Source organism: Tachypleus tridentatus, chromosome 2, assembly GCF_004210375.1.
Source record: "Tachypleus tridentatus isolate NWPU-2018 chromosome 2, ASM421037v1, whole genome shotgun sequence".
Taxonomy (NCBI): Eukaryota; Metazoa; Arthropoda; class Merostomata; order Xiphosura; family Limulidae; genus Tachypleus; species Tachypleus tridentatus.
In genome coordinates, this window is record NC_134826.1 from 32,342,897 (window position 1) to 32,369,767 (window position 26,871).

A 26,871-nucleotide genomic window follows, 5' to 3' on the forward strand; every position below is an offset into this window, starting at 1 on the left:
TCTTTTCTTAAATATAAAATAATTATGGCAAGTAAGAAGGTGAAAGACAATAACTGAACTAAATTTGTTTGTGATTTGGAGATTTAAGATTTGTAAAGTGTAGTGACATAGTTAAGGTTCGTTTACTGCGAGATTTGTTCACTATACTATATAAATTTTCAACACATTTTAAATACAGGTTAACTTTAAAATTTTACTATGTATTTTACAGCAAGATTTCAGCAAAACTTGGATTGGACTGACCATACACTGATCTTGGTAAGCATACTACTATTACGACAACTAGTTCTAGTTGTAACACGTTTTGTTTTGTTAGAGTTAGGCTTAACGTAGAATTCTAGGACCTTCGTTTATATAATTAAGTTATAGTAAATCCGTCTGTGACTTTTTTATGTGTAATTAGAAATTACTGTTATGTATACAAGATTAGTAAAATGTATGGCTGAGTATAAACTATATAAAAGTTACAACTTAAATTGTATGTAAATAAAACATTCAAGAGCTATGACATATATAGAAAATTTAAATATAAAATGCATTATTTAACTAGGAGACTTCATTATCAAGAAGCCGCTACTTTATCTGTACTATTTAAATCTATACATAATACATACGGGAATATATTAAATATAAACTAGAATAATTCATCCTGTTACGTTAAATAAATATGAGGTTTACAAGAAATAAGAATGCAAGCTTTAATGAAATTTTGGGACTTGGGGAAAAATGAGAGAACCATAAGCACTGATACTTATGATACAGGTATGTATTAAGGTACCATTGCTGTTCTAAAAAAATTATGGTGAATCAGCTTAAAAATTTGTAAGTATACTACATTGGTAATTTAATAATTGGCAACTGTTTCATATTTCATGTGTATCGAGACTCAAGAAGTTAGTGTTTTGCTTGTTTCCAAATGCAAAATGTTCTATTTTGTTGTAGCAGTGTAAACATTGTGGCTGAGGAAATTAGTCTAAAATTAAACAGAAACTTCTTTGACCAAAAAACACTCAAAACTATAAATGCTGCAACGATTCAGACATGATGTAGTGAACAAGATATAATTGAAGATACTGTTATTCATAAGGGACTTTAAAGTTCCCTAAAATTAATAGTGGTTCCATTGTATCCACAATGGGCTTTATAAACATTTAATCCTGTTAGTCTTTGAATTATTTTGTGATATATATTTTTGGTCTTGTGTTAATTTGTACCCACATTGGTGTATAACTAAAGGGAAAATTGCAAATATTTATTTCATATAGTAGAAATATTTTCATTTAATCAATTTTTATTTAGTTGTTTTTTTGCAGTGCAGATGCAAAGAATCCATAAATTTGTCTAATGCACCAGAAAAGTTTATCTTTTTCTTTCTGTGACTTTTAAGATTGCTGAAGAACTTTACATGGCTGATGACATTCAAATTATTAGAAACCTCATGCATTATATTGCATGTATTATAATTAAAACCCATCTACCATTTATTTGCCCAACTCTCTAAATGACGTTAATAATTTTGTATTTCAACAGCATTCTCTTCACATCTAGCAACACTAAAGACCTTAATATCATCAACAAAATTAGTTAATTTATTGACCATTTTTTCAACTATGTCACTTGTAATTTAAAAAGAGCAAAGGTTCTAAGACTGATGAACCTTGAGGTATTCCACTTGTGACATTAATTCAGTATGAATGAACTCCATTTGTGACAACCCTCTTCTTACCTCCATCTCTCCACTCTTTTATCAAATTCTCTTACTTATCATCCAAACCTATGGAAATATTTTTTATGCAAGCCTTTGATGTGACACTTTGTCAAATGCTTTCTGTAAAGCCAGATACATCAAATCTATGCTTTTATCCTCATCTACATAAGCAATTTTTAAAGAAGGTCAAAAAATCTGTAAGGCAAGATTTTCACTCATGGAAACCATCTTCACTATCCAATAAAATTCTAAACTTTGTTAAATGACTACCAAGTATCTTTTAACAAACTTTAGAAAACTTGTTCCTACAACTAATGTTAAACTAATAGGTCGTTAATTACTGGAACAATTTGTATCACCTTTCTTAAACATAGGAGTTACATCAGCTATCTTGCAGTCCTCTGGTACCATTATTCAAGCAATGACAATAAAAAATAGAAGCAAGTGGCTCACATACTCAGTCTTTTACTTTGTTTTAAGCCATTGGGAAAATATTATCTTGCCTAGGAGTTTTATCAATCTTTAAACTTCCCAGTTTTTTTTCATAACTTAAAATTTTTTTTATTGTTATACTTCTGAAGAATATCTTTACTCTTAATAATAAGTTCTGATATACAATTTCAAACATAGTTTATTCTGACATACTAGGAAACAAAAGGGAATGTTTCTAAGCTATCAACATATGTTATTATGTTCTGTACTTAAGCATCTGTAATTATAGTACTAATCTTTCTATATTCCTCCCATCCAACAAATAACTTTTTCAGTATACTTAATGAGAGAGTCACGTTCGTTTAAAACAGCTATTGGCTCAAATCTCTTAGAGATTGTTACCTTTTAAGGGTTTTTTTTAAAAATAATTTTTTATAGTATTTATGTTATAGTATAATGTATTTATGAAGATTTTAAAATTGCATTACAATCTGTTTTTATAACTAGCCTGCTGTAGCTGTTGGAAATGTAGGACAGCTAACTGTAGACTTGCTTCTCTCAACTTTGGAGGTAGAGCTGGTGGGTCGTCTCCATTCTACAGCATTTCTCCCTCTAGTGGGACCAGATCCATTTTATGCAGAACCAAAAGGAATTGTCACTTCTTGTCAAGGTTTGTGGACATCCTAGCTTCAAGAATATACACTTATAATACAGGTTTATTATTCAGAAGGGTTGCTTATTATTCTGCAGTAATATCATTTTGGTATAACTGACTTGTGCTGAATCTTATTAATTACATTTGCTATGTGACAGTGTGTAATTTGACACAAAATTAATGTGAAGGTATTAGTTACATAAACAAATTTGGGAAAATTATACAAGTTATGATTCTTGTACTAAGTTATATCACTAAATTTTTTATAGACTTATTAAAAGTTTAAAATGATTGCAGAATTAAAAAAATAACATTGTTTTAATTTTATACTTTTGGTTTGGCAAATTCCTAACTAATGTAATGAAATACAAGTAACTTTCTACTGAAAGAAATAGTGGAGAATCTCTCTCTGTTGTAAGTCATAGATATGTGCTTTCACCATCACTTTTTGTTTTATCATTTCTAGGAATTTAAACATTTCTCATCTACTCATTATAAGTATTATAAAAAACAAAAATTTAATTAACTTCCATAATGTGCAGAAGGTTTATTACTTATCTGTTGTTATATTTTTGCTGTAAAATAAACATGAATAATATATTAATTGGAATATTCCTTAAGGTAATAGTGAACTGCTCTAGTGTATTTAGCACATTAGTTTTACTTTAAGCTATTATTACATATACTTACAATTAATTGCATATAATAGTTCCTTATATAATATGACATTTGGTTGGTAGTTTAGGTATGTTAATTTTTATGATTACTTTTTTTATCAAATTAATTCCTGTTATAGCTTTTTTAATTAAAAACTTGTTTTAATTGAGCTTTGTATTTTTTAGAGGCTCATTGTGTTCATACCAAATGTATTAAAAAACTAGGCACAAAATTAAGGTCTATACTATGTAAAAACTACACTGACAAACACATAACACCAACATAATTTATAAAATACAATGCAACATCTGCCACGACTTCTATATTGGAGAAATAAGTAGAAAAATGGAAACCAGATTCAAAGAACACAAAAAGTCACCTTCACACATTTTCGAACACTGCAAATCAAGTAAACAAAACATAACCATAGAAAACACCCAAATACTAAATAAAGGAACAAACATAAAGAAATGCAAAATTAAAGAAGCCTTACTTATACAACAACTCAAGCCCAAAATAAACCAATACAAAGGAATGCTTTTATACCTAATATTAATAAATATATCCAACATCTGAGCATGCCCTCTACATTCCTACACTCAATTATACCGCCTTTAAATGTGTGATCAGCTATCGGTCAGTAACCCTTTCTTTCTTTGTGAACCTGATGATGACCAAAGAAGGTCGAAACGTTGTTCGATCCTCTACATAGAGTTTTCTCTACTCATACCAGCCTTTTTTACATATATAATTAACTGTACACTTGATAATATTCTTCATTTTTGCTTTATGCTCAATTTAGCTTTTGTTTTACGACTTTAATTTTCAACATAAATTTCAAAGGACAATAATTTATATTTTGGTACTTATAGTGTAATATCATACAATACTTTAGGTCATGTTTCTATTGTGGTTTATGGAGGCTCATTGTAGTCATTGTTCATCCTCTTGAATGCTGTCTAATGTTGTAGATGACCACATTCTTGACCATTTGTCAACTGCCTGCTATGATTTATAGCATGTGATGTCTATACCATTGTATTTTATTAAAAAATATAATTAGTGAGTAAAATGGTTTTAAATTTGACAAGAATGTTTCTAAAATTACACCTTGAGGTGATTGCTGTATGTGGTGAGAGGACCTCTTGGGGAAGGTTCTATATTTTTTGTTTACCCTCTCTAGGATCTGAACATTTACCTGCACGTTTGTTGTGTGTGGCAACACGTGAAGAGGAGGAGAGGTTCCTTATGGTTGAGAGGTCCAACCCAACAGATCACTTTGGTCTTGAATTCCTTTAAACAGGTGGCTGTGGGTGGCCACCCAGAGTCAGTTGGCTGGTCATGTTGGACTAGGGTCAACTGAATACCAATATTGGATGTCCTAAGCACGTGTTGTGGACATTGCATGTGATGATGGTGTTTGGGTATGGTGCTCGTGAGTTCCTAGCATTGCTGCAGAGTTCTTGTTTGGCATTGTAGTGCATCCCCTCGTAAGGATGGTGAGGTCAGTGAATACTGAATCTTTCTGTTTTCATTATGAATCTTCCAAATTCTCAAAAAAACAGCTGATTGGTAAATGATTGTGTGTTGAAGATAAATTTATACCTCATTCTGCACTTGTACCTCATTTGCTCTTACTGTATTCTTGGTCAGACAAACATAGGACAAATGTCTCTCTCTTTCTTTTTTTTTCTTTTATTAAGAAGGGATTAGAGGCTTGCTAGCTCTCCAAACTCAGTAAAGAAGGTATATTCTGGGGACATCTTGGTAAAAACATCTACTCCAATCCACCTCTTGAATTTGTAGGCCATTGTGGATATATTCATTGAGATTACTCCCCATACCATTTTAAGTTCCTCATGAGGAGTTATTGTTGAGAGGGATTTGAAGAACTTTCCTCAGATGGAGATTTTAGCTGGTTTCTCCAACCAAAGAGTTTCTGCAGCAAGACATATCTCTACTCATAAAATGGTATTATGCTGCCTGCCATTGTTCTAGTTTTGGCATATACATTATCATGTTAACTTGCTGCTGTCAAGGCAGGCTGTTTGAACTGTAAAGTGTGGCCATATATTGCCAACCATCTTAGATGTTTCCAATGTAAGCAGTTTGGTCACTTGAAGACATCTAGTCTTGCTTCTGTGATGTGTGCTCTTTGCAGTGGCAAAAGACCATGATGCCTACAAGTGTGAACTGGACCTTACTATTGATCTTGTCATGTTTAGTGGAGGAGAAAGAGAAAGTGTTAAAAACACTTAACAGCATCTTTTATCTGGATGTTTGAAAGTTTTTTTGTTTTGTTTTTCCCAATTCCATCACATACATATACTGCTTTACCATGTTTCACTGCTACATTGGGAGTTCAGACAGTGCTTTCTGTACTTCCATCAGTCTTTTTCTCACTTACTATTACCATTGTTTAGATGTCTAATCTATAAATACTTCCTACATCCTCTTCCACCACACTTATATTTCTCTCCCTGAATTGATCTTTCCTTCCTTAGGTTTTTTCATCGCTTGGAAGGTTAACTGTACTTCTTTCCTAGTGACCTTCCTTCTGCTTCTTGTCTGTTGAACCATTCAGATCTGGATCAACTCCTGTGTATTGTTGGGTTGTTTGATATGCTTTATCACAGACCTCTTCCTTTTTGAGTCTCTCCCTTTGCCTGTCTATATCCTGGGTCTCATCATTCCTTTACTAGATTGATCCATCAACTTCTCCTGTTGACATGTTTGTCTCAAGTTGTGGGTGCTCTCGCACTATTTCACATTTCTTATAATTTAGTTTGTCGTCTTTTTCATTCTTTTTCACTGAATCTAGGACAAGCTTCTGCAGGTGGAAATGTGAACTCTGTTTACATATTCTTTTCTTTCTCTACTTATTGTGTCTATTATATCTTCTAATGGTTTTTAGCATCCACAGGTTAAGATTTTTGTATCATCCTACAGTCTTTGAGAAGAATATATATTTCTTCTCTTTCAGAATCCCCCTTGTCATTCATAGGATTCCCCCAGGTGAATGTTGGATACTTACCTAAAATCTTCATTGAGCCAGGATAGTGGAAAGTGTTTATATCATTTGCTCTGCCTCTACATGTGCTTACCATGAAGTGGAATGTACTGCAAGACCACATGTTTGTATGTGTGTATTTATGTATCTTTACTTGTTTATCTGATCAAGACTGTACTTATTTCCTGGACTATAACATAAAAAGTTAGTACAAGAGGAATATTCTGCTCACATCTCTGGCTTGTACTAGCTGGTTTTGAAAATAGCTTTGTGGTTGCCCATTGCACCATTTTTGGTAAAATATTTTTCCAGACAGAGAGACTGATGGGGATCTGGACACTTGTTTGTGCTGAAAACAATATAATATGTCATTTGGTAGATTGAAACTTTGGCTTTCTTCTGGTTTTAAATAATATAACATTAATCATCAGAGGAACTATTGGCAATTTCAGAAAGAGAGGATGTGATTGGTGGGTGTGGAAGGAGGAGTCTCCTTTTATAGTTTGACTCTGAAACCAAATACAATTAGAGGCTATAAAAGTTACACCTTACCTGAGTGATAACAATGTATATTGAATAACTTACATTAAATTCTAGATTTCTGGAGGAGTGGTAGATACATTACAAAAGAGGGAAGACATAGATAACAAACATTGAAGTTTTCATACTTCTGTTGAATTATTTTATTAATGATGTCAATAAGTTTGGTATCAAATTGTAGAGTATAATTCAAATGTTAGCATTGTGTGCTAGTTAATTTTAAAAGTAAATATTAAAAACAAAATCCTAAATATTGATTTTTGTGTGCCATATTTTTTGTGAAGGAAACTTTTTCTCATATGATTGTGATGTCCAAGTGTAAAGTCTTTAGGTTCTTGTGAACTAGAAACCCAAATTATCAATATTGACAAGCTAGAATGTGAAATAAGAAGCTCCTATAATTTCTGTTTACTAAAGTGTGATTATATTTAGTGAATCTTGTATAGTGGCCCTGCCTGTCTCTTCCACTTTTGGAAGTTCTTGCTTACATACACCTACTTCATGCAGAATTTCTCTCATGTTGGTTTCTTGTACTATTCCAGATGTGTGTTTTCCAAAGGGCTAAGAGGAAGTGTTGTTCAAAGAACAATAGTTTTTAAAGTGAAATAAAGCTTAATTAGTAAGTCTGATAAATCACAGCAGGATTCTGTAATATTGGTTGAGTAACTTAGAATTTTGTATTTCAAAATGCTTGTATAAAACCCAAGACATTTCTTTTACATCTCCATGTATGAAATTTGTCAAGGATTAGCATACAAGGTACAGCAAGTGGGTACAAATTTATTTACAATCATAAGTAGTAAAGATTGTTGTTTTCTACATTTTTTTATTTGCTGTTCTATGTTTTAATAAAACTTAAAGCTTAAGAATTTATATGCAAGTAGTATTAATTTTTATATGTATGTACTGTATTATAATCAAATGTGTGTATTTTAGAATCCACTAGAATAAAGCAAAGTGTTTGTAAATGCAAGTATTATACTACTGGATATGGTAAGATGGGATGCATGTATGTCATGCTTGTGACTTTTCTCATGTTAGTCATTCACAGTTGAGAAATCGATAAAATAATAAGTGTAAATAGATATACAGTCTTATAAGATTTAAGCTGTTTAGATTAAACATTTATGGTTTCATGTTATAATTTGTAGCCATTCTAAAATGAAAAAAAGCATAATTTAAATCTTGTTTCCTGATGGTTATGAGGTTAGTCATTTTGACCAAACTCACACAAAGACAAGACAGAGAAAATAGCAAATAAAATGTGAAGTTTTTCTTTAAAAACAATATAATATTTATCTGAATTTTATTTGTGAGGATATAAAGATTTTAATATTAAAATCAAAATTACTTTGCATGTTGGATAGATAACATTTGAAAAGAAAGTATGCATGATCAAATCTTTAATTAAAGAGCTTTAAAATTTAATTAAAACAATGATATTTTTGTATGAAAGTCTTTTTATATTTAATGATAATATACCAAATTTCATGATGATATGCTTGCTGTATTAAAAGGTATAAGAACTGTATCAAACACAAGATGATTGAGGTTGGTCCCTGTAACTGAACTAGTAGTGAATGGGTTAATGATTCTTAATATCTGTAGAACTGAGGTACTGGTTGGATATACAACTTAAATTTAGTCCCATTTGTCATTTATTCACTAAAGGTGTGGCAGCACAGAAATATGATACAAGTATTGTATACAGTGTTGAATACTACATATTGTCTTCATTTCTTATATCAAAAATATTACCTGCAAAGTTATGTAATGAATTAACAATAACAATTAAACAAATATTAACTTTTTTAAATTTTACTTCTATTCCCAACTGCCATTTAATTCAAACCTGAGAATTTGAAAGTGCACTCTGAAGTATGAAGTACTTCAGTAAGACAGTGTTTGTAATATAGGTAATAAATTAAAGACAAGTTTTTAACAAACCATTGGTAATCTTTTTGTACCTGTATAGGTAGCATACGATGGCATCAATATAAAGATACATATTTTATCAACTACTTACAAGATATGCACCCCTAGTAATTACTGCTATAAACATGGAGTTACATAGCCTAAAAATGAGAGTTGAATTGTTTAAACTTAGAGTAAAAATTATTTTATGGCTAAGCACATTTGAATATCTGAAGTATAGAATATTACACTTCAAATGAGAAAGCCAGATGTCTGTTGGAGATACTTAAATATATATTAAATTTGAATAAATGTATATTAATCATTTTTTAATGGTATGTTATAGCATATATGCATGTAATGAATGGTAGAGTTCTTGTCATCAGAAGCTGCACATTCACTCAGATAAATCACAAGTATGTTATGACACTATATTACATTTCATACATTTACATTTATTTATTATCCTTAGTATAGAAAATGAGTCATTAAAATATTTATGTTAGGTTTTCCAGGTACTATATTATGCTTCTTATAGATTGTACCAAATTTTCTTAGCTTTTTTATTATACTGTAAAATGGCTACAGCTGAGGAATGATAGTAAATGGTAGTGCTTAAAATAAGTAACTACGTAAGTTTGTTTTCAGGCTAGTTCTATGATGTTATTTCCAAGACATAAGAAGTCACTTAATCTGAGGTATCCCATTTTCTTGATTGACTACTGTTCTACAGTATATGAGCTGAAACAATTTAGATAAGAAAGTAACATTGGTTAAGTTAACATGCATTGAACTGAGAACTTTTGTTTTATGTTGCATTTTGGGAGGATTCCATTTATCAATATAATATACCATGTTTCTCAGAAATTAATGTAATATTGTTAATGAAGGACTGCTAGCAAATGATTGCTAATAACCAGAAAGCTTAATTACATCATTATCCTACATAATTTAGAACCTGTTTCAAATTTTGTGGGCTTTTATTGTTACAATAGGTGTTTTATAATATTTCTAAATTACCGAATCTTCTGTTTATTTTGTCAACAGTCTACCACTGCCTTGCACACAAACTTGTCATCATTACAACAAAGAGCACCTATAGCAATGGTGAGTTTAAAACTTGAAATCTTGTAGATTTTTTCTGATATTTTACATACACATACTAAGCTTGAAAATCTTAACTTGAGGAAAATATTTTATATGTAGTTTCTCCCCAATAAAACATTGTTTTTATGTCTATCACTTGTGCTCCTATACTTCCACTAGCTGAGTTAACTTAAACTCAGCAGTATTAACTACAGACATTACCATTTTTAAAATTTGAAAATCAGTTTTAAGAATGCAGTTTTTAAAAGCTATTTATTAAGAAAGTACCTATTTGTAGTTTTTTTTAAAACAACAACTAAACCTGAACTTTATTATCATAGTTTATCCCTTGTTAAAGTTTAGTAGGATATACTGCTACTCAATGTATCACTGGGCACATTAATCAGTTGAAAGATTAGTACAGTGCTCTGGACAATTTTATTTGATTACAGAGCCATAAACTAGAAAATTGGACTTTTCTTGTTATGCCAGCTTGTCATACCTTCTCCTTCTGAAACTGCCACTAGTTCTCTTTGATTTTTAATACTATACTAATTATAACCAATATAAAACATGCTTTAATTTATCAAATGACATTTCATTTCATTTTTTGGTCTGTGATGTTTAACTCTCTCCACATGGGATCAGTCAATTTGACCAATCATATGACCTTTTTGTACAAGTATGGCTTTTATAGATTTGATACTACTAACTTTTAATATAGTTGGCAGTATTTCAGTAAATGTTATTAGTATTACATTTAAAAAAAAAGTGTATAGTTTGTAGTGAAGCAAAAAAGATTTGTCCTTGAATATATCAAGTATTTGTTTTGAATAGTCCATTTTCTCTAAAGCCTCCTAAATACATTTCTAATGTTTTTTTTAACACTTTATATTTTATCTCTTTATTTTCTGTACCCTCTAATTTCCTCTATCACAATTTTTCTGGCTTTTTAGCTGTATGATAACAGTCATCATAAATTTCTCCAAGCTAACTGTTGTGATTCTTGTGAAAGTTAAGTTGAATTGACTATTCTGTGTTCAGAACACATTATGCCATGTTTCATTTGATAAATGAAAACCTTGATTTCTATTGGCTACAGCTAATGTATAATTAAATGTAAGAGAGAATATTAACAAATAATGAAACAGGATGATAGGTTAGTGTGGCAGCAGGGTTCTGAATTTGTATGTGATAGCTCTGCAATCAAACAAAATTGAAGGCTATAAAAATTGTTTGTCTTAGTAATGATGATTCTATGGTGAGTAATTTATGTTTATTTTATAGTTTCCAGAGAATGAGGGTGGATAAAATAGATATAAGAAGAGACTTAGAGAAAATATGCGACATGACACATTGAGTAAACTTCATGGGTTTATTAAATATTACTTTATGAAATTAAAAACTTGTGGTTTTAATCATGATGTTAGAAAAGAATGTAGGTTCAAAAAGACTTGATAGAAATGAAATAGAAAACCCTGTGACCCAAAGCTATGCTATACTAATTGGTATAACAATATAAAAAAAGTAGTTAAAATTTTGGATGCAAGACACTGAAATCTTGTGTCATGGTGCAGTAAATGATACCCAGGATGAGAAGGTTAACATGATAGTAATTATAATCAATAGAAAGTCAAAGTTTTAATCTGTTAAATTACATATTACATTATTTTCTGTACTTTATTCCCACGGGAAACATATCAACGAGGTTAGCTGAATTATCAGCTCTTATCACATAGTTTCATTGGCAAAAATGTTTGAAATTTATTTAGGAGATTTTAGAGATCATGCTAATGAAATAAAATATGATAATTTTTAGATGATGAAAATATTTTTAATCTTAACATGAAAATCGCTTTACACTTGGAGCAGTCGACTCTATGACTCAATATATTCAGTGAGAAATGTTTAGTGAAAATGTTTCATTCATAATTATAATTTTTTTTAACAAGAAATTGAATGTGTGATGAAAACTTGAGAAATTCTGCAAAAATACATAGAACATATTAGAAGTTATAGTATAAAAGCTATACTTTTAAGATCAATTTGAGGTTATGAACATGGCTAATTCAGCCGAGCCTGTAGCAAGAAAGTTTTTAACTTTTTTATTATACTAACAGTATCCAAACAGGAAGGTTGGCATGGTGTCACTCCTATTTGCTTTGTTGTTGCACTTAAAATGTTTAACCTAAGTGCATGCAACTTGTTACATTTTAGTATATTATATATAGTTTCTGCTTGGATATTTCTTCCATAATTTGTTATAGTATTTGTATCATATTTTAGTTTGTGAATTATCAGAAACTTTATTGAAATTCTGATTTTAAAAACAATAAAAGTATTTTCTTTTATTTTACAATTTCTTCTAATTTTTTTGTTTGCTTAAAATCAAGTAAATGTATCCAGTAGAATTTTTCAATAAAACTGTAAATATGTAAGTATTGTTCTAATAATAACATAACTTTCTTGTCTGTTAATACATTTTATAAGCACGTGTGTACAAAGAAAGTTATTGAAAAATCTAAAAGAAATAAAATTCAATTATTTCATGTTCAGAAAATTCCATTTTGTATAAATGCAGTTAGATTTATATAAATCTTTTATTTTTATCATTTATATTTGTTAATTATCTTTATATATCGAATGTTGAAACAGTTAAGGAGCTGTAAAATTGACATGAAACACCAATGATCAGTAAGAGCATAAACTGGTTATAAACATAACTTTCACTTGTGACCTAGGCTTACACTGATATAAGTGATATTTTGGTCAATCTCAGTTGCTTTGTAGTAAGTATCATTTTTATTTTTCATTAACTAAGGTGTTTATATGTGTTCTACTTAAGTAATAATAAATTTAAATTATTATTACAAATAAAAATACCTTTCATGTTATCTGAGTAGTTTGTTGTTGCATAGCTTCTGTACTGTATTAACTAACCCTAAATATCCTTAACTTATTTATTCTTCTGTAAATAATACAAAGAGAATATCCTGAATGAAAATGTAATTAAAAAACAAACATTATTAAAAATCTCAGGTTCATTGCTTATTTCAAAGTTTTTTATAAAATTTTGCATTAGTCTTTGTTCTCCACTACAAACAACTCAACTGTTTGTTTTTTGTGAAACCATATTAATAAATACCTAAGTGTTATTTACTTTATAGCAACAAAAAACAAGAATGTTTTTTGTCTAATCATATTTAGGCAATGGTTCTATCTTGTATGGTGGTTAAGATTCATTAGTTACTGTCCAACCCATTTGTTGTGGTACCATAAAAGTTTTCTTTAAAATAACCATTGTAGGGAATTATAAGTCGTGTGAGAAATAAAACCTTGGATACATTTATTTATAAAAGATGCCAGGGTTTGAGTAAATCTAAACCCGTACATTGAGTTGGATATGAAAAGTTTCAAAAGAAATGTGTAAGGGCTCATTTACAGATGATACAAATGGGATCTGCACAGAGATCAAATTTCATACATTATCTGATTTTTTGCAATTTACCATAAATCAATTTTGCAAAATGACAAAACATTAATTCCTATATATTCTGAAGTGAAGAAGTTTATTATTGGAAGCTAGCTGCCTTCTAATCATAATAGGGTTAATCAAGTTTATTCTAATTTAAATTTTGATTACTCAGTTGTTTTAAGTAACAGTAATTGAATCTCCTAGGTAATAAATTAATTTAGTTAATTGTCCAGCTGTATCTGTCTTTAATGTTTATTGTTTTATTTAGCATTAACGTAGTTATCTTGTCATAGTCGCCAAAGTAGCTGACTGTACCTGAATTTAAGATGCATATGCAGAAGAAAATAATGAAATAAGATTATGTTGACTCAAGGAAAAGTTATCAATAAGATTACATGTCCTAATGAATTGTTTTTTTTTATTTGTATAATCCATGCAATATATTCACTTTCATTTTCGTAACTAAAGAAATATAAGTGGACCATGCATTCCTGATCAAGAAAGCCAACAAAGAAATGAAATTCCTTGGGAACGGGGAAATTTAATATTTTGATCCCTGAAATCAGTTTACAGTTCACAAGTACTGGATCATCTTGCTGCCAGACATATAACCAATTTGATCTTTTATGAAATAGATCTGTACACTTCATTGTTTAATTTATCATTTATCACTTGTATGTTTATTGTATAAAGACAACCTCATATTTATACAATGAAATCCATAACTTTCACATTTCATTGGCATGAAATCTAATTACTGATGTATATTCTGTAATCTCGCCCATCTTACACACTTGATATACACAAATTATTTTTTGTTTACAATATAAATGTTATGTTTAGTGTTTGGAAAAATCTGTAACAATTAGTCATTCATTTCCATAATTTGATAATATATTGTAAGAAATAAGTTGTTTATGTGCATTTATGTAATTTACATACAGTATATTGAGTAAGCTCACTCTTCTTATGCAATGGATAAGCACATTTTATTTTCAATGAAGTGTTTGGTGATTGAAAGACATTTTTGTAGTTATTTGTATTAAAAATTTGCACATGTAGAAATTAGCTACTTTTACAATTGACATTGTATACATCTGGTAATACTCTCATTTATCCAATACACATTTAGTGTATTTTATCATACATATACTTGATGTATGAAAGACTGATGGTTCTATATTTGCATAATTCAGGGTCCATTTACAAAAGAACTTGATTGTTATTGTACATTTTTATGAAACATTTGAATTTTAGTAATCTAAGAGCACCAAACTCCTTGATATGCAGGACTGCACACAAAAGCATGTCACAGTTTCAACACATCTCAGGGGTTCTTTGCTGTTTAATTTATTATCTTGTGGCATGAGAGCAAACATGATGTCTCTGAAAATGTTTGGGGCACATTCCTTTGCTGGAGTTAGGTTCATAAAATGTCCTTTAACTGATCTAGATTCTTCCTGATGTACAACATGGCCTAGTGATGTAACAAAGTCAAGCAAAGCTTGTTTCTTACCAGTTGTTAGTAAGTAAATGTTGAATGCATTTAATATTGACATCTAGGATATGAAGAAAAAAACTTTGATGTACCACCTTTAAGTTTTTCAAACACACAGTATGCAACTAAATAGCATATCACTCATTGACACTTCTCATTTTGTTATTGTATTTTAACATGAATGTGGGCTTCTTCACTTTTTTACCAGGTTAGTGTGACCTCTCACTGTCAATCATATTATCTTGATGGACAGTAGAAAGCATATGCACAGCTCTGAAATAAATGCCATTATAGTTATGAGATACTACTTCACTATTTTTCATGCTTAGTCTTGTCATGAATTTACAATTTGTCTGCACTGTTCCACATACATCTGTATTCTGTTTTCATAAATAATGAAACACTTTCGGGCTACTATACAATTATCACTGTATGATATGTCTTTTACCAGGATGACCTGGAAGCATTGTCTTCATTATGTAACCAGAGATGCCAAGTTCTTCATCTTGTTCTGTCTTAACCTGTTTCCCAGGATGAATAATAAAATCAAGAATATAATCACTTTCTATATCACACAGAACACAGTTTTTCACACCCAAAATAATGCTATTTTAAAGGAACCTATTACTTGAAACATAGCCTTACTTTCTATAGCATTAGGTTCTCATGAACATAATAAATCTTGAATGGACTGAATTTCCTTTGAAGTTCCCATGGATATCTTAAAGCATTAGCCTTGGTTTTTGCAGTTTATCATCACCTAAAGGCTGGGTAATGTTGGTGAAATGTAGCAAATGTAACACTTTAAAAAAAGTGATCCCTAAACACAAGTTCCATGAATTAATTTTATATCAAATATTTAATTTGTGATCCAATAATGATTTGTTCTCTGCTTCTTATTATGAGGCATTATCATTATTATACACAAAAGACTATACATTTCACCCATCTCTTGTGAGAAGTTTTTGGGAGTGTTGCCTTCAAAATATTATAAGAGTGATTTGTTTCATTCACTGTTACATTTATCAATTTATTGTCAGAAATCTTGAAGAATCCTAATTCTTCTGAACTATCAGTAAGAGAACAGTTAATTATGAAACTCAAGTTTATTCTTTTACATAAACGCTTGTTGACTTGAATTTGCTGGCAACCCACATTCATGTCTCTGCCCGTGATACGATATAGCAGTGCTGTTTATGCTTTTCTCTGTTGGATGTAGGTTCATCATCTAGCCAATTATCTTTAGCTAGAGAGCTAGCATTCTCTTGATTCATTGCCTCTTAATCATCACTCACTCACTTCAGTATCTTCTAAGCTATAATGAGTCAAGTGCATTAAGTATATTTGTAGGGTAAATAGGGTTGCTACTTACAAATGTAGTAAAGGTTGGTGTGTAGTTGTTGTATATTTCACTTAGGCATTTTTTTTATTACTGAAGGGCTAAGTAGGAAACTATATATTAACACTAGGTGGGATACTAATAAATACTTTTCAACTCATTTTGTTCCTGTATGTTACACACAGCAATTTCTCAATAAGAATGAAAACTTTGTCCCAGTCACAGTGTGAAGGGGTGGGAACACTGGGAAATGTATGTCCCACCTGCAGTTAATGAGTTAATCCAGGACTCCAAGTAAAGAAAGTGACAGTTTTTATACTCTGTAATTAAAAGTCTATTTACATGGGCTATTTCAAAACTTAATGAGTTTTAGGCACTACTCAGCTGAAAGTTTTAAAACTTTTCCAAGCAAACATACCCAGGTCTTTATTGGTTATCACAACAGGTAAATCCTGTGAAACTCTGTTTAAAAAGTGAGTTTCAATATTTATGTTTTTAGGCAAATATTCAGTATTTTTTTTACTTTTTTTTTACCTTACATTTGTCTGTTTTCTAATGTAATACAGAAGAAGAAACTTTCCAAGAGCTTTCTAAGGGCTAATTATTCTTTCTTTGTTTATTCTAAGGAAGGTCTGTCTTCTCAAAGTACTTAATTGACTTGTTTTGTGATTCATATGTATTTTTATTATTTTCTTAGTATAACCATTAATTTTAACATGTTTAATAATTATGGAAATTTTATAATTTGATTAACATTGAAAATTAATAGTAAACATTTCATAAGACTAAAACAATACCAACAGGTATTGTTTTTTTCATTTCTTTTACTGGTTTACTTATGTTTCTTTGTGTGTGTAGTGAATTCTTGTAGTGATTTATAACTAAGTTGGGACATTTACATTTATTCTTTTGAGACAAGTCCTAAGACAAGGGTCATATCAAAGATATTATTACCTCGGAAATCATTTCTAAAATTCTTTTGCGATATTAAAATAATTTCACATAATTTATACGAAAGGGAGAAGATAGGCTACTACTGTAGTCGATGTGGTTGCAAAATTAATGGTACATATAGTTAAAAATGAAGTTGGATGTTTTATATATTTATAAAATTGGGTATATTTTATGTTAATATGAGCAGAACATAAATGTATTTCTGTTTTAGCCAGTGGTATATTACATTACAGATAAATTAACTTGCTACTCATCACAGTACAGAAGTTAGTATTTCTGTGTGAGTGAAATAAGGTGTGATTAACCTGAATTTAATTTAGAATCCGTTAGGACAACAGGTACTACAACATTTGGCTTATTTTATACATTTGCATAGTATTTCATTTTAAGAGACGTATATAATAAATTATCAGAAATTAAAAAAGGCTTTATAAATTTACTTTAACAATTCCAAATTTTTAAAAAATATATACAGTATTTTGTACAATTGCAATGTATACTTTTCATATCATATTAAAATTTCTGAATTTGTATAAACATCTGAAAAATAAAGATCTCTCTTCTTTTTTAGTTGTGAAGCAGTATATAATTGAAATGATATTCTGTAAAAAATAACTGTAATTAAGTGTGATAAATATGTCTTTAGTATGATATATGAAATAATCTGTGGGATATGGTTCATCTAGAACAGGGGGTAGATAAAATATGACCTGTAGGCCAAATCTAGATCATCTGACTTTTTTGTCCTACCTGTCATAACACCTGGAAATTGTAGAAAGAACATAATGGAATTTTTATTCATTTGATGTTAAAGTAATTTAATTAATGTAGTAGAAATCTGCAACTCATGATAAGTTATCAAAATTCTGGGAGTTGTCTACCAGCAAACATTATCGCTCATCCTTGATATAGAATAAAAAAAGTGTATATAAATAAGATATTTTGGTAATACACTAAACATTATTACAAGTTATGGAAAAATTTGCAGAACCGAAGAAGAGAATTCAGGACCTCTCTCATCCAGTGGATACAGGAACATTATTTCAAACAAGTGATCCTTCTCTCCAGTTGTTTTGCACATTTTCGACAGATAAAGATTTATTGCAGTAAGTGATATTTTGAAAGATAAAATTAATAGAAAGCTAAAAAAAAATTGTATCATGTATTGCATGTGTGAACATTATATTTTTAGTTTGTACTACAAGTATACTTAAATGAAGATTTTTGTCAAAGCTCACTTCTTCACAAGAAAAATTTTATGAAATTCTCCTAATTGAAGAGTGTTTAGCATCACATGATTTTGCAACAGGTCACTGGTCAAAGGCCATGTCATCTCGTTTGTTGATTAGCATCTAAAATTTTATCAAACTAGTATTTTATGAATTTATGTCAGTGACTTTGAAATCAAATTGTAGATTATAATTCAAACTTTAATATTATATATGAGTTAATTTCTTAATTTGAAAATATTAAAATAACACATCCAAATATAGATTTTAGTAATTCGTATAGTATGTGGAATGCAGCATTGTTTAAAATGAGATATTTGTTATGTCAAAATACTAAGTCTATAGTTTTATATAAATTAGAAACTCAAATTACGAATATTATCAAACTGGAATATAAAATAAGAACTTTCCTTTTTATTTTGCTGATATATGGCTTATATGCTGAATCAAACACAGTGGTCCCATTTACCTCTTCCCATTTTTGGAAATGGTCTCTTATACACACTTACTTCAGTATATGGCTTAAATAACCAATCAACAGCTTAGAACATCCCCAGAGTGGCATTTTCAGCAATTTTAATCTTTGAAAAGCTACCACATTCTTTTGATCCCAGATTTCAGTGAGGTAGGTTGTGTCTTTAGTCTGCTCAAACTTTCATATTTCTTATGAAAATCTAAATACATTTTAGTTACTAAGCTTAATAAATTATAGCAGAATTCTATGGTATGAATGTAGCTATTTATGATTTTTTAGTTGTTCAACGTTATATATAAAAACTGAAAGAAAAATTTGTTTGATATCTTCCATGTGCAAAATTTTAAAAGACTTAGCAAACTATGTCCACAACAACTGATTAGAATATGTTCTAGTGAGAAGAGAAAATTGTTTACTTTGCTTCTTGATTTATTGTTATATATTATTAGGAAAATATCTTTAATAATTTATTTGTAAATTGTAATAAGTTATATATGATGCATAATAATTGAAATGTGACTGTATATTACAAAATATTAGTCCACTAAAACTCAGTCATTACTGGGAAGGCTAAAGGTCAGTTTTATATTACAGGACACGTAACATGAGTTCACATGTACTGCATCAGTGCAAGTCATGTAATGTTAATTAGGCATGGCTGGAAGGTCAGCATAATCAAAAATAATAAATATATATGTAAATATATAGCTTTATGAGACTTTAGCTAATTAGACTAAACGTTTGTATTTTCATGTCCTTTTTTAATCAAGTAGTGAAAAAAATTCAGTTGTTGATCTTTACAAATAATAACAAAGAGTTCAAATTGCTTTTACTAATCAAAGCTGACTTGTATGTACTAATGCAATACAGTTTATAACATTTTTATTACTATCTTCTGCATTAATACAGTTTTAAATATGCATTGAAATAGTAGTGTGATAACTTCTAACCAGAGCAAGTTATGTACTTAGAGTGAAACTAAAACAACTGGCAATCAGTATAGCTATTTAAATATACTTTCCTTGTACATCTACTTATAAAAATCATAATGCATTGTTTTATTAGCTGGGCACTGTTGCTGTTATTACTCTTTTCTACCATCATCCCAATGTATCATAAGATTCATCCATCTTAGGAGATTTAGTTTAGTTAAAATACATAGTAAGTTATCAATGCAAAACAGTCTATTAAGTTGTCCAAAAATAAATGTCATTTTTGAACTGCAAAGTTTGAAAAGTATAAACCAGTGTTGTAAAACATGCTTTAATCAAAGTAAGCACTATTTGCTTCAACACACTTTTGCTAATGTGTAATGATGCTGTTTATGTCCCTGCTGTAGAAATCAGAGTTTCTATGGTCAGTGAACTCCCTGAAGGCTTCTTCTGCAGCTTCCTGGTTTATTGTTCAAAAAGTTGTCAAAATGCTTAAAAAAATAATAAATTTGTTGGAGAAAGGTCTGAGGAATAAGGTGGATGAAGCAGAATCTTGATTCCTAATTTGTTCAATTTTTGGAGCATCATCCTTGACAGATCTCATAATGCTGATTTTTTTATCTTCAGCCAGCTCATGCAGAATCCAACTTTTCATATTTTCAATCACACTCAGATGATTGGCAACGATTGATTTGCTTGTGCCTGGCTTTTCTACAAGCTCACGTACTGTTGAGTAAGGGTCTGTCTCAATTGCTTCCTTTAATGTGTTTTATCTAAGGATGGCTTCCTTCTACAATGTTCATGGTCTTCAAGACTCATCTCCATGTCAAAACTTTTGGAAACAACACTGAACTGTATGTTCAGTGACAGATCCATGGTCAATGCCTGGTTGATGTTCCATGTAGTTTCAGTAGCTTTTTTGTCCAAGTTTGAAGTCGAGAGGAAAATCAGATGAAAGTCCTTCTTGTCCATGATGCCTTGGGGGTTGCAAAACTTAGTCTGAGTAGAGTTGAAACAGCAAACAATTAAGACACCTTGTAAAAGACAAATGAATTAAACCAACCAACCAACAATAGTTACTCAATATTCAGCTTCTAAATGTCATTGTGAGCATTCTGACATTTATTTCTGGACAACCTAATATATGATAAAAGTGTAATAATAAACAAGATTGTAAAAAATGACTAGTACTGCCAATGAAAATAATGATAAAAAATATAGCATGACTTAAGTGGGAAAACAGAAATGCTAGTTGTCAACTAAAACTACTGTTATTGTATCATTGGTATAATTTGTCTTAATGAGGTTTGTAATGTATGAAAATTCTGATTTGAAAAATGCAGATTTGCATCTTGTGGACTAAAATTATTTCCCATTGGAATATACTGTAAATGTTAGAATATATGCTGGCCAAAATGTACAAGTGTATCATGAAGTAAAAAAATATGGTCTGCAATAATTCGTATAATGTGAAACATGGTGATTTCAAATGTGGTACCTTACCTTGCTTCTTTTGTTCAGTGCTACCTCCATAATGCAATTTCCTCCACTTGTCGCTAGCCTTGAAACTTCCACTTCATTGTGGTTCTAATACATCTTGACATGCAAATTAGCATGTGCCAACCCTCCATCAATAAGTACATGACAAGCTTTCTTGATACAGGTTACTTCTCCTATATTGTATCTAGAGGGATGCACTGAATAAGAGGAGCTGTAATTTGAGAGGAGATAAGTGCCCACTGTAACTTTATATGCAATGTAGGAAGATATTAACTTTTGTGAATGGCATTGTTATAAAAGGTTCTTTGTTCACTGGTACAGAGTGCTAATTTAACAATTGTTGGTGAAAGGCTTTATCAGTTTGTCAGTGGAAAGACTGGTTTAAAAGTTACTGTGATCAAATGCTTCTATTGCTATAGCTTCAAATTCTTTTAATACTCTCTTTACTTATATTTGCTGAAATAACTGATGATAACAGATTGGTTAATACTTCTTTTCTCTTTGATACTATTGCATTGTATTTTTAGTGTTATGTATTTCAGGACATTATCAGATTTGAAAAATTCATAGTTAATGTAATTTTAGAGCTGGAAATAACCCTATTATTTATCAAAAGTGCTTTATATACTTTGGAGTCCAAAGTACTTTAAATACAACATTGTTTGTAATCAAATGTGCACCAAACTCTGATAAACCTGAGATGTTTTTATTTGTGATACTTTTTATATTGGTTTGAACATGGTTATAAACCTTTTTTACTTGAAGATCATAATGTTTCCAGATTAAACCCCGAATCTTCACATAAAGTTACAAGAAACATTTTTACAAATAAAAATAACATTGTTAGCTGCATTATCTTTGAAAGAGGTAACTTATCTACAATGTAAATAGTAGAAATGGTCAATAACCTTTCTCTTAATCATGGCATGTTCATTGTTTTTAATAGTTAATTATTTTAAGCATATTTATACTGTTATTGAATGTCTTGAAGGTTATCATTGTTATGTGCTGAGTTCCTAATTAAGATTACTGAGACAATTGTGATGATAATAACATTATCATATGTAGTTATGGGTTTATATTGTTATTATATTCTTTGTAATATGATCATTGATTTATAGACATTTTTTTATGTTTAATAATAATTTTATATGCATTCACTATCTATCTCAAATAATTACTTCCTTAATCGTATTCAGGATTCCATTAAAATTTCTGTGCACTCCTGATTTAACTGATTCTGTGGGCTCCTACCTACATAGAAGTCTTGGATGGAGATCATTGGAAAGAAGAGACCCTTTTACTTACAGTGAAGATTCAGCTGGTGTTCTTCACATGCCTGGATCTGGAATAACAAGAAGTTTGTTTGAAGAATGGTGTGTATGAAGAGCTTATAATAGGCTGAGAGAAATTAGATTTGTAAATAGAATTATTTTTATCTGTGCTCTAGCAAATGACTAATGTGTGTGTAATTTCAAATAACTAATCTGATAAATAACTGCTGACACACCTTTGACAAACAAATTAACTTAATGTGGACATCCATGTTCAACCTTCAAAACCTTTATTTTCATCCTCTTTTTTTTTTCTACAATATTTGTTCAAAATGGGTAAAAATCTTTTATAACCTATAACTTTGAAGGTAAATATATAATTATATTCAATAATATTGTTACGTAGTCTTTGGTACTGTATTCTGGGTGTTACCATAACTATCCAATACAGGTGTTTTGAAATATAATGCATTTGTGGAATTTTGATCTGAATAAATAATTCAGACTTCATTATCAGATTTTATGTCATATAAAATCTAAAGGGGAAAAATTAAAGTGTTGACCTATTGTGACACAGAAGAGTAATGAACAGATTTTTTAATATTTGAAATTGAAACTTAAGTTATGTTAGGAGTTGAATTATTAACTATGTTTTGATGTCAATATTATTGACAAGAACTAATAATAAAGTTGTTTAATAAAATTTAGATGTAATCCTTTAGAAAGGTCATGACATGCACACTTTCATTCATCTGTGTATATAGCATTAAAAATTACTTCTAGTATTGTTAATGATAACTACATTCACAGGGAAAAGCTTTGTAGCAAGTTTCTAAATGTAAAAATTGTCTTTGTTAGTGTTGCTTGCAATAAGATAAGTTAATGATACATCACATTAAGTTACAAAAAGTTCTTCTCATTCAGATTAACAGAAATGTAAAATAAAATAGCAAACATAAATTTCATTTGTTTGTTTTTTCATATTCTCCTATTTTTGTCTGTAATCAACATAAATGTTAGATCTGTTGGTTTCTAATGCAATTCAAATTGAAAGATAAGATAATTTTATATTACAAAGTTGACATTACATCTTCCTTAATGGTGAAATAACTGAATCAGCAACATAATTAAACCTAGTGTACTAAATCAGTAAGTATTAGAATTCAGGGGGAGAGAGGCAGAATTTAAATTGATTCTGTTTCCCTCAAAATAATTCTATATGCTTTATAAGTTTAGACACAAATAGCCTAGATACACCTGTTTATCATTAAGTTAAGCATTCTTCAATTTTATTTCAATATGCTAATTAATATAATTTATTAATGTAATTAAACTGAGTTTTGATGTTCAAAAATAATTGAAAAAAAAGCATGATACAGAATATTTCTACAAATAAGCAGGCTACATACATATTTATTGACATTTAATTCATGAAATGATAAATTATTACTGTTAGATATACATAACTTTTATGTTTAAAGTGATAGTTATGATACAGGTGTTTTATATAACACAAGTGTTAAATTTAGTTATTTGTAGAAGCAATAGTTTTATTGTAGATCTCTTTATGCATTATGTGTTGTGTAGTTCAAGTTACAAACTGGTGATTGTTATTATTACATTATTCTACTAGAACCTCCTTTGTTTCTTTCAGTTTTAATCTCATGTTATTGCATCAGAAAGTAAGGTAGTGTGCACATACCAGCTTGTGTGTCTAAGAGAGAAATGGTGCTATGGTGAAGATTTTTCAGGGTATATGGATCACATGACACAAAAACTGTTGTATATGTATTTTTTTTAAAGATCTTCTTTGAAACAAAGTAATTAAAACTCGCATATTGGGAGTACATCTGACACTTAATTGGTTATTTTTCCTTGATCATTTTGTAATACTTAAAAACTGAAATAAAACCACTTGCTCATTTGTTGAATATAAAGTCTAAACTGGTAGCTGTCTCACTTGTATCCTACTTCTTCCCTTAGCAGTTTTATTCATAACAATGTAAACATATGCCATAGCTTCTCCCATGCTGTGACAGTGTCAGTCTGTCGATAACAATCTCAGTTCTGTCTGTTGAATGAGGTTTTCACAACTCTTCTCATGACCTGGATAGCATTGCTTGTGGTAAGCATAAACAGATGAGCAGGAACATTTCTCAACATGTCTCTCTTCTCAGGCAATTGCTTTTGTAAAATCATTTTTTATAGTTTTGTGAACTTACATCACACTTCTCCTCAGTACAAATTATTACTCAACAGTTGAAGCATTTTGAAATGCTGCAAAATGCTTCAGTTGCTCATTTGTTGCAGTTGGAGCCACAAACTTCTCCTATTCATTTCTAGTCCTGATTCTTATTTAATTGTACCAGTTTTCTTTCCAGGTGTTTCTCCTTTTTTGTTGTTTTATTGAACAATAGTGGTCATTTTGCCATCAGTACTTGTGACTAACCAGAGGGTTTTGAGCAAGGAGGAGCTTGCCTATGTTTTATTGTTACTTTTTGGTGGTCTTTTACAGCAGTTCCATAAGTTCTTTGGATTTTATCAGAGTGACTTGTCTCACTATTTCTTTCTCAACCTCCTTTGTCACTGATATTCTTTTTTTTTTCCCACGACTTGACGGTGCTACCAGCTTGCATCTGTCTGAGATGGTACAAGATTTTTTTTTCTCTGTAGGACATTCCACCTGTTCCATCATCATTCTCATGCTTTTATTCCAGGCTGTTTGTTGCCCATGTGCCAATCTTGAGATTTGTGGCCTGAACTAGGATTATCCTGCCTCTTTCTAATTTTTCAACCTGTCCTAATTTTACCTTGGAATTGTTTCTCACTCTTAGTTGGTTGGGACTCAAGTTTATTGATGACAAAGAGAAAAGTCATGAATGATTATTTGTGATGTCCTGATATTTAGTTACTTGCTGCTCTTTCTTCTGCTTCTCTGTTTCACAAACTGCCCTTTGGACTTTTTTCAAACCTGCATGTTTTTTGGCCATTACAAATATTTGTTTATCATTTATATGCTCAGGGTTGCACTTTCCTCTTTTTTGGGTCAGTTGGTTACTGTTTGCTTGTTCCAAACATGAATCCATCTGTGTAACCCTTATCAGCTGCTTCTGGAGGTGGCTATAATGATTTGTTATTCAAGTAGGAAAAAATTCTTACTGCAACCTATATAATATCTTGTGCATTTTGGATGTTTTTCATTCTCTACACATTCGAGTTGGGTCCACTCTTCTACTCTTGAACTTTGGTGGACTTTCTCTTTGATTACTGATGGTGAAGCTCTGTTGCTTTTGAGGATGTGATTTTCCACGGTGACCCCTACCCCTTAGGTCAGGCTCATATGCGAGCTCTTGTTGGCTTTTCATGACCAGTATATTTCATATGGGTCCAACTCTTTCTTTTATCTTGTCATAAATCAGTATTGGTGGTTAGATGCAACTCACTTGTCATTGAGTGTCTTGCTTTCCTCCTCCACATTCAGTTTTCCACATTTCAGGGACACATCTCTTTGAGGATTGGTAGGGGGTGGATTGATCAAGTGGAAGATTTGGGGTTTATGGTCTGCAGCTGAGAGGTCTCATGCTATCAACATCCCAGAGCTTTTTGCTGTAGTTCATATTTTGGCTAATTTTCTTTACTTGACCAGAAATCACATGGTAATGATCCATTACAACTTTTTTTCAATGGTTACTTATCTTAATCATTAGAGTGGCATCTGTTCTCCATCTTTTGTATTTATAAGTTATATCTTATTTTTGGGCCCATGCTAAATATATCTATCATTGTGTGATATGTTTTGGGTGATTTTGCTCTTGTTATGGATTGGATTCCTGTACAGACAACTTTTATTTGATGGAATGGTCTTTCAATCCTTTGTTTTCCAGTGGCTTGACTAAGGATACTCCTCAAATTGAGGCTTTTGCAATATCCCTTAATTACACATTGTTTTGGATTTGGTCCCTGTTTTGTCTTCTTGATTGGACCTACAAATTTGTCTATCCACATTCTTCTTCAGGTGATTTCACTGATCTATGATACTACATGTGCTAAGTTTCTGGTTTTTTCCTGATTGTCTCAGCTGTGGTTTCTGTGACTTCACCAGCTACAACTTCCATTTTCACTATCCTTTCCTCTGTCTCCATCCACTTTTGCCACCTTTATTCACTAGTGTTTCAAGCAGCTCTTCCCATCTG

The 26,871-nt window shown here is 30.5% G+C and overlaps 1 protein-coding gene across 1 annotated transcript; it reads left to right on the plus strand.

Annotated features, from left to right (window-relative positions):
• The first annotated feature begins 282 nt into the window (after nucleotides 1–282).
• LOC143245465 (proteasome assembly chaperone 2-like) lies at nucleotides 283–22,790 on the plus strand. The gene is made up of 5 exons (XM_076491826.1): nucleotides 283–762; nucleotides 2,648–2,810; nucleotides 9,964–10,023; nucleotides 18,257–18,374; nucleotides 22,604–22,790. Exons 1-5 carry the CDS (start codon nucleotides 754–756, stop codon nucleotides 22,788–22,790), a joined length of 537 nt encoding a protein of 178 aa, XP_076347941.1. The 5' UTR covers nucleotides 283–753.
• The last annotated feature ends 4,081 nt before the right edge of the window (nucleotides 22,791–26,871 follow it).